This window comes from Botryllus schlosseri, unplaced genomic scaffold (genome assembly GCF_051294905.1).
Source record: "Botryllus schlosseri isolate E-star unplaced genomic scaffold, Bs_hap1 Bs18a, whole genome shotgun sequence".
Taxonomy (NCBI): domain Eukaryota; kingdom Metazoa; phylum Chordata; class Ascidiacea; order Stolidobranchia; family Styelidae; genus Botryllus; species Botryllus schlosseri.
The window spans coordinates 1-13,779 of record NW_027648627.1 but is presented as its reverse complement, the minus strand read 5'-3'; the positions used below and the strand labels follow the sequence as shown (position 1 = coordinate 13,779).

Sequence of the window (13,779 nt, the reverse complement as noted above, 5' to 3'; positions counted from 1 at the left end):
AATCCGAACGCACTTTACACTCAACAGGAACAGCCGAGAATCAGAACGAATCATCGTGCGCAGATGTCGATGTAGTACTTAGTTTCATGAGGACCGACGAGGCCCCAAACGAATTAGAAGCCCATCGGCACGTTACGGTTGATATTTTCGAACCGGTGTTCATTCTAGGATCTTTTCCCTCGCTCGTTTTATGCATATTGACCAGGTGAACATTGAGGACTTGTTCTTTTGGAGTACGTAACGCGGGTATTGAACGGCGTCCTTCTAATGCTGCTCATAGCGTATGTGAGTAGCGGTGCCATGTATTATTAATGCTCATGGAAATATGTTTCCGGATATGTATTCTACAATCTGATTCGTAGCAGTAAATACAGCTGATAGCCTTCTTTATTTTTAATCACCTTTATTCAGAGTGTGAAACGAATGTGCTGCGAAATGACGGGACGACTATTTAAATACGCGTTTAGGTATAGGCCTTGATTGCATTTAAAATAAAAACCAATTTCAAACAAACATGTCCAAAACATAGTCCTGGTTCGAAACGTGTTTTTTATTGTTTTTTCTTTTGTTTTTTGTTTTGGCATTGACGTGGTGAATCTCCAACTGTGACGTCCTAGTGAATTGACATTGACACTTGAAAATATAGGGGAAACACGCCGGGTTGTAATGACTCTACTCACGATTTTTTGATGGCTCGACTCGACTCGAGTCAATTTGTGCATTGACTCGAGTCATTGCGCATGACTCGAGACTCGGACGGCCAAGACGGACCTTTCATTATAATTTCGAAAAATAGTAAAGTAGCCACGCTAATGGGATTTCGTGTATTGGTACTGGGACTTGAAAATGCATCCAGAAACTGCTAAAAGTGAGGAAAATTAGTATATTATGAATGCGACCTATTCGATATCACCAAACAGAGTTATAAAAAATAGGTTTAACAAGACTTAAACAGGAAACTGAGCAGGCAACACAATGACTCGGACTCGGACTCGAGTCATAATACCATGACTCGGAATCGACCCTTTGCTCGCTGACTTGGAGTCGGACTTGACTCGAGTCAAAACTATAAAATGGAGATTCACTTGTGACTCGGAGCCTTGTGACTTGATCATAACCTTGTAAATACTGCTTTTTTGACGAAAAAGGCTTCCTACTAAGGATGGTGTGAACGTGAGGTTCACGTTCGCGTTCTGTGGGTGAACCTCAGTAACTTCAAGGTTCACGTTCACAAATGAACCTTGGTAGGTTCTGCACTGTGAACTTTTTCATATATTACATTTTCTACTTCATCTTTGGTTGAAATTTGTTGCATTTCAACTGCAGGCCACTCTATCAATGGCGTTGGCAGCATAAAAAATCCACACTAAACGAGCATGCACCTTGACAATCTGAAACATTTTACTCGCTTTGTTACAAAAGTTTGCTCGAAATGTCCAGCTTTCCATTTGTGAATATTTAGTGACTCACTGCTGTGAGCTTGACCCGCAATCGCACAACATCAAGAGCGAAATACACTGCGTGTAAGTCCGCGAATGATACTAATTCAACCAATCAATGAAATTGATATCGTTGTTTGATGTAAAAAATCTAGCAGGCGTATGGGGTCCATCTTGATTTCATATGTATATTGTATCATAAAAACCAAAGCCGTGCGATTGGGGTGTTGGCTATAACTGCTGTATAACTTGGCAATGGGGTAATATCGGTAGCAAGTATAGAAACTCGTTTTACACTCTGCTCAATTCTACACTCAACTCTGTTCACACAGAACCTTTTAAAAAGGTTCGCGTTCACACGAACCTGAACCTTTCAGGGGTTCACACCATCCCTACCTCCTACCCCTGTCATCAACAGACCAAAAATATATATAACCAGAACTACATCGTCATGCAGCAATTTTACGGTCAACGGTCATCATCATGCAGTCAATAAGAACATCGATTCTGTACCAATGATCTATAACTACGTGCTATAGCGGCTGAACCGACCACGATTTCGACGGTTTCATCCATTCCATATCGCATATGTCGACTATCTATAGGGCGGAAATCGTCCGTAGGCTCATACCACGTGTTTATGGAAAGTATTTACACAATTATAGCATGATTATACAAATTTCGAAAACCAAACACATTTTTTCTAAAAGAGCATTGTTTTAAAACACTATTTGTTTAAGTGCAGCCCTAGATCGGCCTATCTACGTACATCCATGTCTCCCACCAGAAACCACGTATGGGTTGCCTACCTGTCCTATGCTGCGCGTTTTCCACAAATTATTATTAATTAATTCAAGGCATTTCAGTGGCGCTTATAGCCTTTTTAGGCCTTGTGCACCACGGCATGGATATTGTACAGTTCAATGACATTGTCTTTTCAGTATCTTTAACTTTTTCTTTTTGCATCGTTCTTCAATTGCTTCGTAATCGCTTACTTTTCATTTCACTCTTCACACTTCATCGCAATCTCCCATGTATTCAACTTCGGGTCTCGGATGCCGACTTTTTGCAGCGTGGCTTGCTGTGTTTCTGGGCTTTTCAAGACACTGTTAGTACAGCGGGATCAGCGATGAGGAGCCCAGATAAACCTCCGACACATAGAAACTAGGCCGAGCAAGGGTTCGAACCATTTTCCTCAAATTGACACACAATTAGGATGGAAGCACCCTAACCTGCCCTGCACCTTCGTAATTTACTGCATTCGGCACCATCGGGTTGTGATATAACGAATAAATTTTGCACGTGGCAGTCTTTATTTTGCTCACTTCCAAGACAGTGCACTAATTTATAGAGATAGCTCCGCACAAAGCTCTAATATGCCACATAACCAGATTATCCCTTATTGCAGGCTATGGTGATATTGGTAACAGGACACAGTAATATTCTTTCTGCGTTTGTCATGAACTTGGCCTGCATGCCACTACAGCTAATCACCGGCGCGTTGAGTGTCCACTCGGCTTCCTATCATCTCGGAAAGACGGGATTCGAGTCAGTGGCGATTTCATTTTGACAGCTCAACAAAAAGAACTTTTGGTGTGTTTAATGAATTCATATACAGGTGTTGGCATTGCGCTGAAGACGGGGATTGTTCGGGTATGCAACCTCTGTGGTGGCTGTACGACGGATTGACTAAAGTATTGTTGATTTCCGTACTGACGAAGATTCTCGATGGAGTCGCTGGTGGCATCGTATTATGTGTGGTGAGAATACTTTCGAACAGCAGCCGTTTCATCTAGTTGCACAAAAATTACGCGATACACGAACATTATGATATTCTAAATCTATCACTTCGATAAGCGGACTTAAAGTTTCCGACGATTCAATATAAGCGCACTTCAATCGGCTAGGTACGTCCACAGATATAAACCTATATCCGGGTTTGTTCTGGCCAGCACATTGGGTATTATAGCTATAGGTATGAAATGACTATTGAAGATTTATGACCCGAGCTGACAACAGACATGGAAAAATATATAACTTTGGTTGTCTGAGAGTAATTCGAGCGAAATGGCGGTAATATAATTCTAATCTAATTTGTGAAATATTTCTATTCTCTAATTGTAGTTCGAATCTAAATTCTGGTTTTCCTGAAAATGCTATAGGAGAACTGTGGGTCAAACATAAGCCAATCATGGTGCAAAGACATTTTCCATTACCACGCTAATTAGAATGGACTCTGATTTGGTATGATCTGAAGTTGAATTTAGTTTTATTCGTGTCTAATTCAGAATTTGATTCAATTTCAAAGATATTGCGAATTTAGTAATTCTAGTTCGAACATAATTTGGAAAACACTCTGTAGCTGCAATTCTAATTTTAATCTGAATTTGACTATGAAAAGCTGAAAATTTTCTAGTTGACAATATTGAATTGTTTATCCATGGCCTAATCTTATACATGATGGCTTGCTGGTGAAAAGCTCTACCATCACTAAAGTTATCGTCGATTTTGTATAAGCAAATTGTGTAAAATTTCCAAATATATCCTGCTAACTATCTTACGTGCCTACTATCGGAAGGGGCATAGGTATTATATGGAATATCTAACCAAACGGGTGTTGATTTTCTCATCGACGGATAATTTTAGACCTTGATATTTAGGATATGGTATTACCACGGAAGCGAATTATATTGTATGCCCACCCACAGTTAAAAATATTTCATAAACTGATCTTTCCATAATACAGGTGATTTCGCGCAAATTTCGGAAACACGCGATCAGAACATTTTGGCACAACGTCTTCCGCTACGTATTTTTCTTTCTCTCTGTTATTGTCTGCTGTACCGTCTCGCCAATTATGGTTATCACACCAGCAATGATGGTAATGAGGTAAGGATATTTGTGAACCGAGAGTTCCTGTTAGAATGCCAACGCGATGCCTGTTTATTCAGGCTTGGATTTATGGAGCTGGCGACGCCTTTTCCGGGACGTGACGGAATACAGCTAGCATTGACTGTTCTGATGACCCAAGGGGTCATAATGTGGAGTCTATCGTTTGCGTCATTGGCCATATTCACGGCGTATAATATGTACGTCTATTTCAGGAAAATGGGACGCGATTAGTTTGATTACATGACATTTAACGGATCACTGTGAATTGAATATAAGTGTTAAAATACCATTTTGCGCATTCTTATTTACCCGTTTTACAGTGGTAGAAAATCGAACGCTTTTTCTGCTGGTGTAGCTATGCATGATGTATCTGATATCACATATGTATAATTACGCATTGCAGTATTGCAACGCATATGATCGAAGCACATGATTAAATAGTGACTCTTCCTTGATATAACATGAAGTCTGAAGCCATGAAGCCAGCAGGTGAGCTATATACTATAGGCTTTGTCAAAGCCCGGCGACAATTATCCCCACGTCTTAAATTTACAACAATCGAAGATGTATACATGTATCACAAAGGTATTGGGTTACACGGCTTTGTAAAAGCTACACCGCAGAATGTTCAATACATACACTAGCGTTCATCGATAGGGTCTTGTAGGACTTCGGCGCCGTAATTACGTTTTCGCAGACATTGCACATGACAGCCTATTAGAAAGTCATGAATCAGGAGTCTGATATACGCATCTCGCTGTCAAGCATTATGGGTCACATCAGCAGGCAGAGAGTAAGATACATTCAGATGGAGCTGCGTAGATGTGCCACGGACGCGAGGATTGAAAACGAAGGCAAATTTTGGAAGCTTCTGGAAAGTAATGGATTGAGGTCTGCGGCGATGGCGACTTTGCAACGATAGGTTTGGTTGGTAACCTTCGCTATTATTCGTAGATTGCCGGACAGGACGGCTGAAAGCCAGGGTTGTAACCAAGTCACAAGGCTCCGAGTCACAAGTCAATCTCACTTTTATATTTTTGACTCGAGTCAAGTCGAGTCATTTTCAATTCCCACCGAGTCAAGTCCGAGTCCAAGTCAGCGAACAGTGGATCGAGTCCGAGTCATGGTATTATGACTCGAGTCCGAGTCCAAGTCATTGTGTTGACTGCTCAGTTTCCAGTTAAAGTCTTCCTAAACCCACTTTTTTAACCCTGTTTGGTGATATTGAATGGTTCGCATTTATAATATATCAATTTTCCTCACTTTTAGCAGTTTCTGGTCGCATTTTCAAGCACCAGTACCAACAAACGAAATCCCAATAGTGTGTTGGCTTCGAAATTACAATGAAATGTCGGTCTTCGCCGTCTGAATCTCGAGTCAATGACTTGCTTCGAGTCATGTGCAATGACTCGAGTCCAAGTCGAGTCAATACACAGATTGACTCGAGTCGAGTCGAGTCATTTCCGTATTTTGAGAAAATGACTCGAGTCGAGTCGAGTCATCCGAAAATCGCGACTCGAGTCTGACTCGAGTCGAGTCATGACTCGAGTCATTACAACCCTGCTGAAAGCTTCCTTGCTTTAATCAAAGATCAACGAGGGATAAATGTGTAAACTGCTTCCAGATGTTTGAAAGAGTCTCAGAGATTGACACGTAAGTAATACATTCAACTCGGTGTTTGCAACATTCATTATCTTTTCAATTCCGATGGCAGGACTATTCATTATGCTATGTTTTAGTTGTATAAATTGATACAAACTCCCATTAATACACTTCAATACGGATGGGTAGCTCTATATATATTTCATGCTCCGCTCTAAAGATCGCATTATAGTGTGGTTGAATCCATTTACCAATTGAGGATGAATAATTCAAACTGGAGAGAGCTGTAGAAATTATCCTGGTGTAGAACCCTAAACCATTCGTGAGGAGTAGGGCTGTTCAAAAAAAAAACTTATGTAAAAAACTTGCGGTTATTTGATAAAATTGTTAGGTTGGCTACAAAAAAACGTTGCACAGCAAATTTGGCTCAATACCAACAACTAGATGTGAAGCTATTACAGAAGTTCGAAAGTTTTGAATTTATTATAGAGACAAAAAAATTTTCTCAAATTTTACTGTTAACCGCATGAAATTGTTGATTTGTCTAAATTAACGATGCATAGCGATTTTTGCTCATTCCAACTGGTAGAAGCGATGTTATTACAGTTGAAAATTTCGGATTTGTGAAAAAAAGCTTTACTTTCGCTTTACTGGTTGGAATCGCGTCAAATTTGTTTTGTATCGTTTTCGTATAGACAACTCAACAATGTCATGGGGTAGGCCTATACGGTAAAATTTGAAGAATTTTCTTTTATATTAAATTCGAAATTTTCAAACTCCTATAGCAGGGGTGGCCAACCTGCGGCCGTAGAAGCGAATTTGTGCGGCCGTGGACACGTGATTCAATTAGTATGTGTTGGCGGCCGTCGACATGCAATTTGAATTTACGAATTGACTCTCGATGTCTTGAGAGATTTTAGCTGATCTTGAAATTTTGTTCGCGCTGCGCGCGATTCAATGATGCTTCATTTTTGGATTTTAACATATCGTAGCGCCCTTTCCAATCAATGCGCGACTATGAGCATTCCCGAAACTTGATCACGCAGTCATCAATCGTGTATACTAAGCCAGTAAGTAAGTTATGATGTAATAGCTTACTCCGGAGTTCACCGGGAATGGCCACCGACACTTTAACATGGGTATTTGGCGTCCAGCTAGTTTATTAGGACTATGCCCCGGAATGCGGCCGTAGGCTACATTAAGTCGAAATGCGGCCGTGAATGGCAAAAAGCTTGGCTACCCCTGTCCTATATAGCTTCACATGTACTATGAGACAAATTTGGTGTGCAAAGTATTTTTAGGCGACTTAACAATTTTATAAAATATCCGCAAAATTCGGAAAAAAGTCATTTGAAGAGCTTCTTGGAGGTACAGAACTTCAATATACAATTAAATAGTATATTCATATTGAAATGAACCCGAATATTTTCGGCTGACACTCGTCAGGGGTAATCGTCAGCAACTAGTAGAGAATTGGAAAGAACATTGTATATCAACAATCGTATCACAAAATATGACGTCACCAGCATGAAATTTCGAATGAGAGAACGTTCAATGTACTATTTTTAGGTGATACACGAAATCCTTTTGTTGACAGAGTTTTGGTTGGTGTATTTTGATAAAAGTTGATTCCAAGGCACACAAATGGAATTGTGAACGACCTCGACCTACGATTCGAAATCGGTCGTCTCGATAATTATTCGCACAAATCGGATTATCCAACAGATGTTTGCCGATGGCAGAATTAATGGCCTTTGATCGATCAGATTGACGTTACGTAGGGTTACAATATTTTTGAGAATCAAAAAAGAGGACACTTCTCAAAAATTCTGAAAGCTCTGCTACCGGAAAAGAAAACTGGTGATTTTGAAGTTTTTGTGACCAATAATACCGTGTTGACTGAAAAAATGCTCATCTTTCACATCTCTACTTAATTTCGAATTAGCCTCCGCATCTTTTCTAACGTGATTTGCATCTATAGTGACAGTCGACCGCAAAGCTTGAGTAGGATAATTTTGGAAAAATGAAGAATGAAGACATATTTCATGGTATAATATGACGAGGTAAAATCGCTTTGCACGGACTATAATGTTTTATCAATAGCCCGATGGTCCGCTTCGAAATGCCCCTGTGGCCCACCGGTAAAGAATTATTATTGTAAGCCCTCTTTTGTTTTTGGTGTTACACGATGCATGCATTACGTGATACATGCTACATCAACAGTTGTAAAGGATATTCACCAGGGAATAGTATGCATAATAATGAATAAATCATCACAATTTAAATGGACCTTCCGCAAATAAACTGTACCGAGTTCTTACGCCGTCGATCAGCGTTGTTCAACTGTACAGACTTGGACATCTATATGGATGATCCTAGTTGTCTAATTAAACTAATTAGCGTGAAATGCTGGTAATCTGATTCTAGTTTAATTTGTACAATATTTATATGCTTTAATTCTAATTCCAATCTAATTTCTGGTTTCCTGAAAATGCTACAGAAGAACTGTATAGTGCGAAATAATACAAGCCTGGTGTACAAACATTTGCTATTCTCATGCTTATGAGGATGAATTGAACTTGCTTCAATTACCAAGTTTTCGTGAATGCAGTAATTCTAATTCTAATCTATTTTGGAAAATATTGTAGTGATAATTCTAATTCTTATTATAATTTAGAAAAGCTGCAAAATTTAGCTGCGCAATACCGCCACAATGACCATGACTGCAATTTCAGAATTACTTGCTCACGATCGAGGATGACGTAGAATCCTCGTTAGCTTTGTGGGATGCTGGTTGCAAAATTCAGAGCCTTCGCCTCGTACCAAACACCGATGAAGATTCGAACAAAAACAAGAATAAAAGCGCCGGTATGTAACCGATTCGTTGTTTGTAACTTGATTCTTAGCGTTACATAATCTAACCCCTAATTCAATTGGAGTATCTTCAGAATATAGCGTAACGCCTGTAATGAATCGAAGTAAGTTATTTTCACACGTGTAAACTTTGTTGTTGGATGGCGCTTTACAATGACAATTATGTTCACACAACGTGTTAACCAACCTACAAACAAATGTTCTGTTACCAATTCCCAATTATACAATAAGTTATAATGGATTATGTTTCTGCGTTGGACTAAGGTTGATACAACATGAATATTTCACCCCAGTGTGTTCTGCCCAGATGTGGTCAAAGTAGGCTGCGTTGCTACTCAACTAGAAGTAGAAGTAGCCCCATAAAACTCTACTCAATTACAAGTAGAAGTATCGATGCCCGAGATATGTCAAAATTACTTCAAGTGGGTGAGGTTTTAGTCAAGGGCTTTTATGGCAATTTCACTTATAAAAGTCATGCTAACTTGTAGGGATGGCGTGAACCTCTGAAAGGTTCAGGTTCGTGTGAACGCGAACGTGAACCTATGACGTCAAGTGACGTCGTATTGCTAATTCCAACCCTACATTTCAGCAAAGCTATATATTAATGTACATTTTACACGATACCTAGAGACGACTCGGTCCACATTATGCCACGATGCTGAAGTTCATGCTGACTTTTTAAACGTCACCAAATGTATCAACTAGAGCAATCAAATGATATAATAAAATCAATACCTTCCGTCGCTTCGTCAACAATTTCGACGAGTTGGCTGAATTAGTCGAATAAGCGTCATTCGCTGACTATACGCACATGTAGCTTATTTCTCTCTTGATATTGTGTGATTGCGGGTCAAGCTCACGGCAGAGAGTCACTAAATATTCACACACGGGAAGCTGGATATTTCGGACAAACATTTGTAACAAAGCAAGTAACTATTTTGAGATTGGCAAGGGGCATGTTCGTTTAGTGTTGATTTTTTATGCTGCTAGCGCCATGCGCAGAGTGGTCCGTAGTTGAAATGCAAAGAATTACATTCAAACATGTTATAACGACGTGTCCAACTGTAATATATGAAAAACGGTTCACAGTGCAGAACCTACCAAGGTTCGTTTGTGAACGTGAACCTCTAAATTTCTGACGTTCACACACAAAACGCGAACGTGAACCTCACGTTCACACCATCCCTACTAACCTGTCTCAAAACTTCATTCCACTTTACAAAATCAAAGGCGTGAAATTTAGTTGGGCCCAAAGACTGTAAAAGTTGTAGTGTAAGTGGTCTACAAACATAACCAACTAAACTAAGTATATAGTGCAAGTAGGAAAAACCTTCTTGAGTACATCGAATTGAGTACTTCCTTACCGGTCGCCTATTTAGAATTATGATGAAGTATGGACCACTTTTTCATGCTTTTTCAGTTGGAATCTGAATTATTTTCAGACAACTGTCCCCGTGCCATCGCCGCTACACTGTCCGAGTGTGCGGAATTCGCGATCGCAGGGAGAGAGAGTCTTGGTTTTCGGAGAATTACGGAAATGGAACAATCGTCGAAAAACGAGGACCTTGTTACAGTAACCGGTCCGGTGAGGTAATCACATCACTGAATTATCTTCCCCTAACGTTATTCATACCTAATTAATTGGAGCGAAATTCCAGTAGTCTAACTCTAATCTAATTTGTGAAATGTTTCTATGCTCTTACTTTAATTCTCCCCCAATTTCTGGTTTTCCTGAAAATCCTACAGGAGAACTGTATAGTGCGAAACGAGTCAAGCTTGGTGCTCAAGTACCTACCTTTCCATTCTCGTGCTTATGGGAATGAACTCTGAATTGGTATGGACTATGAACTTGATTTTGTTCTATTCCTTTCCAAGTTTTTTGACTTCAGCCATTCTAATTCTGGTCTATGTCGGTAAATAATAATGTGTAGCTAGACTTGTGATTAGAATATATTTTGGAAAACCTGAAAATTTCACGTAACTTCTTTCGCGACAGGGGCGATTTCTTGAAGCAGTTTCGTCCTCGGCACGTCACTTGCTGCGTCTCCATTCAACGACACGGAGTCAATTATTACGTCACCGGCGACACGAATGGCACTGTGATGGTATGGTCAGAAGCGCAAAGAGAGGCTGTCGCGGCCGCAAATCACGCTCACGAGTGTCCGATAAGCTGCGTCGTGGCGGCCAAAGGTTATTGGTTATTATTATAGGTCCTCTAGAAATGTTTGTTTTCAAGTTGTAAAATTATGCCATCATTGTGTAAATACCTACTTTCCAAAAACATGTCGTATGAGCCTACAGACAATTGCCACTCGATATAGCCGACGTATATCGATATTGGCTGGTTGAAACCCTCAAAATAGTCGGTTCAACATTATTAGTACAGATATTTCGTCAAAGGAGCTATATTTAGCCTATGTTCTCAATTGTCAATGTCAATCCAATATGACGTCACAATTCAATATTCATGACGTCATGGATTAAAAAATCACAATAAAAACATGTTTTAAATTAGTGCCTTGTATTAAACATGTTTGTTTTAAATTGATTTTTGTTGTAAATGCAACCCTTGCTATAGTAGAGACGAATGTCAGCCGACAGATTTATGGCAATATGAATATAGTATTCAATTTAGTTCCATTCTTTTCAGTGTATCGCAATTCTTGGGTTACTTTGAATCGGTGAAATTTGTACTAAAGACGATTCCGATTCTTAGAGTTTTTCTAAAACCTGAACAGGATAGATCCGTGGCAGAGAGAAGTTCTGAATGCCAGCTATAGCTGATTGTCTGTATACCGACATGGATAGTAGTGTAATTTATGGATTTGCTATGGCGATGTGATTTTTATTTCACAGGAAAACTTGAGTTACCCCACAAACCCACAAACCCACAAACGTGTGTAATCATGATCATATCACCCTAACATTGTGCCCTAAATTTGACCCTTACTATAGAAATTGCGGTATTAGTGGCCATGGCTGCCGTAATGATCTTTGTGGCGAACTAGTAGCGAATATCTGGTAAATAAATTTTTGGTACTGTATAAACTTTGACATTTCCGATCCGAAAATATTTCATTTTCCAGCGCACGTCTTCTCAAGCGGCGCCACGGACAGATCGGTATGTGCCTTTGCTTGGGGCAAAGAAGAAATGGACCGTGCGGGCAAGGTAACTCTTCCGAACAACGCGGGCAAAATATCATCCCTCTGTCAAGTAGGCGCAAACCTATTCGCGGCCACCACCCTTCACATGATCGCAACCGTCGGTTTGAACCACCCTGCCTACGTTCCACAAATCATGAGGCCCGTGGAGGAACCGCAGTCGCCAAAACGTGATAAAGATCAAGGTTTAGATGGTGTCGCAAAGGGAAGGAGTGTGTTCACGCAATGGGAAAAATACGAGGTGGCGAGAGGCGACCGGCAAAAAGTAAAATGCGTTTGCACGACTGGTCGCATCAAGAGAAGGCCGGGTGGGTTCCGCGACTGACTGGTTAGTTAGAATCCCTTCTTGGGGTATACAGAACTTCAATATACAATTGAATAGCATATTCATATTGAAATAAACCCGCAAATTTTCGTTTGACACTCGTCAGGGGTAATCGTAAGCAAGTAGTCGAGAGTTGGAAAGAACATTGTATATGATATTTGGTGATGCGATAGCTGATATACTATATACGGCCTTACTTATGCTTCTACGTGAGTGGCAATGGTGACGATTCTGAGCAAGTCCGGGTTTCATATAGTTTGTTTCACTCACTCCCTACTCAACAGAACTTTCGTCTTCGCGGCTATCATCTGCAAGCAGCAGAAGGAAATTGTCAAAGAGCGCTAGGCGGGTATTGGTTTTAAAAACTATCGTATAAGTTAGGGGTCCTTAACCTGTGGCTCTCGAAAGGCCAATGCTGAAGCTACAACTATAAAACTACACTGCATTTCCCTTGTAGATTTACATCCTCACAACAGGTCCAAAACGAAACCGATGATCTTTTTTAGAGTCATCGGCTACTTTTTAACAACTATGCCAGATGGCAATATGATGCCATGTCGCGGTGGAAGTGATGGCTATTTTTGTCATCAGCTTTCCGAAGTTGCGGTTACGGGGTTCACGCAACCACGCCAAAATAAATTAGGGGTTCGCGCGAGTAAAAACAGGTCAAGAAACCGTCGTTGTTGACGATAGTTCGCGGTCACTCATGGCGCCGCAGAGCGTTTTCCTGAGCACATCAGACGCATCTGTATAGCTGGAGGTCAAAAACCTTCGTAATTATTGAGGTTTTTCGGATTTCACATAGAATGATACCATGACGAGGGGTTAAGGTTCACCCAGAAAGAGTGACGTAGGCGACGAAAGGCACCTTTATAACCCCTTCAAAATTGAGGTTAGGCAGTATTATGTCACCTACGTTTAATTTATTACAGCATACACCTAACTTCACGTGGTTGTTAGAGAACAATCACCTCATCTCCAAATTTCGACCCTGACTAAGCCTACGAGAGTATCGTGAACTGTTCAAAATACAAATGCGCTATTATAGATAGACCAAATGTGTAGTAGTCTACCTATTAAATCCAAACAGTTCCGAAGGGTTTCCCTTTGACGCCTGCGAGAAGGATCCATTGGTTATTGAGATAATTTCCGTTGAATACCAGATTTGTTGATTTACTACATACTCTAACATTAAAGTCATAAAACGCCATAATGAATACATAAACATTGATGAGTTACGTTGTATGGACCTGTATTTATTGGTATGCTTTAAGAACGAGGAGACAGCAAGCATCCCATTCACTCCGTCGGCCCGCATTCTCCGCCCGTCCGCGCACAAGCAATACAAACAAACCCAGGTCAAGCGTAAACGGCAGAACTCAAACTAACAACGCCCCTCCGTCGATTACCAGCGCATTCGCGAGCCCGAAACTTCGAACCAGCGACCGGGTTTTGAAAAGGTACCGTACATGGTTGGAAAACTAT

The 13,779-nt window shown here is 40.4% G+C and overlaps 2 protein-coding genes across 2 annotated transcripts; both read left to right on the top strand.

The window, feature by feature from the left end:
- Window positions 1-2,859: 2,859 nt before the first annotated feature.
- Window positions 2,860-4,789, top strand: LOC145459815 (uncharacterized). The gene is made up of 4 exons (XM_080338342.1): window positions 2,860-2,987; window positions 3,058-3,199; window positions 4,186-4,328; window positions 4,391-4,789. The coding sequence occupies exons 1-4, from the start codon at window positions 2,899-2,901 to the stop codon at window positions 4,560-4,562; spliced, it is 546 nt and encodes a 181-aa protein (XP_080194468.1). The 5' UTR covers window positions 2,860-2,898; the 3' UTR covers window positions 4,563-4,789.
- A 311-nt stretch (window positions 4,790-5,100) lies between these two features.
- On the top strand, window positions 5,101-12,775 carry LOC145459845 (uncharacterized). Its single transcript, XM_080338365.1, has 6 exons — window positions 5,101-5,235; window positions 8,669-8,801; window positions 10,250-10,397; window positions 10,804-10,997; window positions 11,894-12,277; window positions 12,579-12,775. The coding sequence occupies exons 1-6, from the start codon at window positions 5,101-5,103 to the stop codon at window positions 12,668-12,670; spliced, it is 1,086 nt and encodes a 361-aa protein (XP_080194491.1). The 3' UTR covers window positions 12,671-12,775.
- The last annotated feature ends 1,004 nt before the right edge of the window (window positions 12,776-13,779 follow it).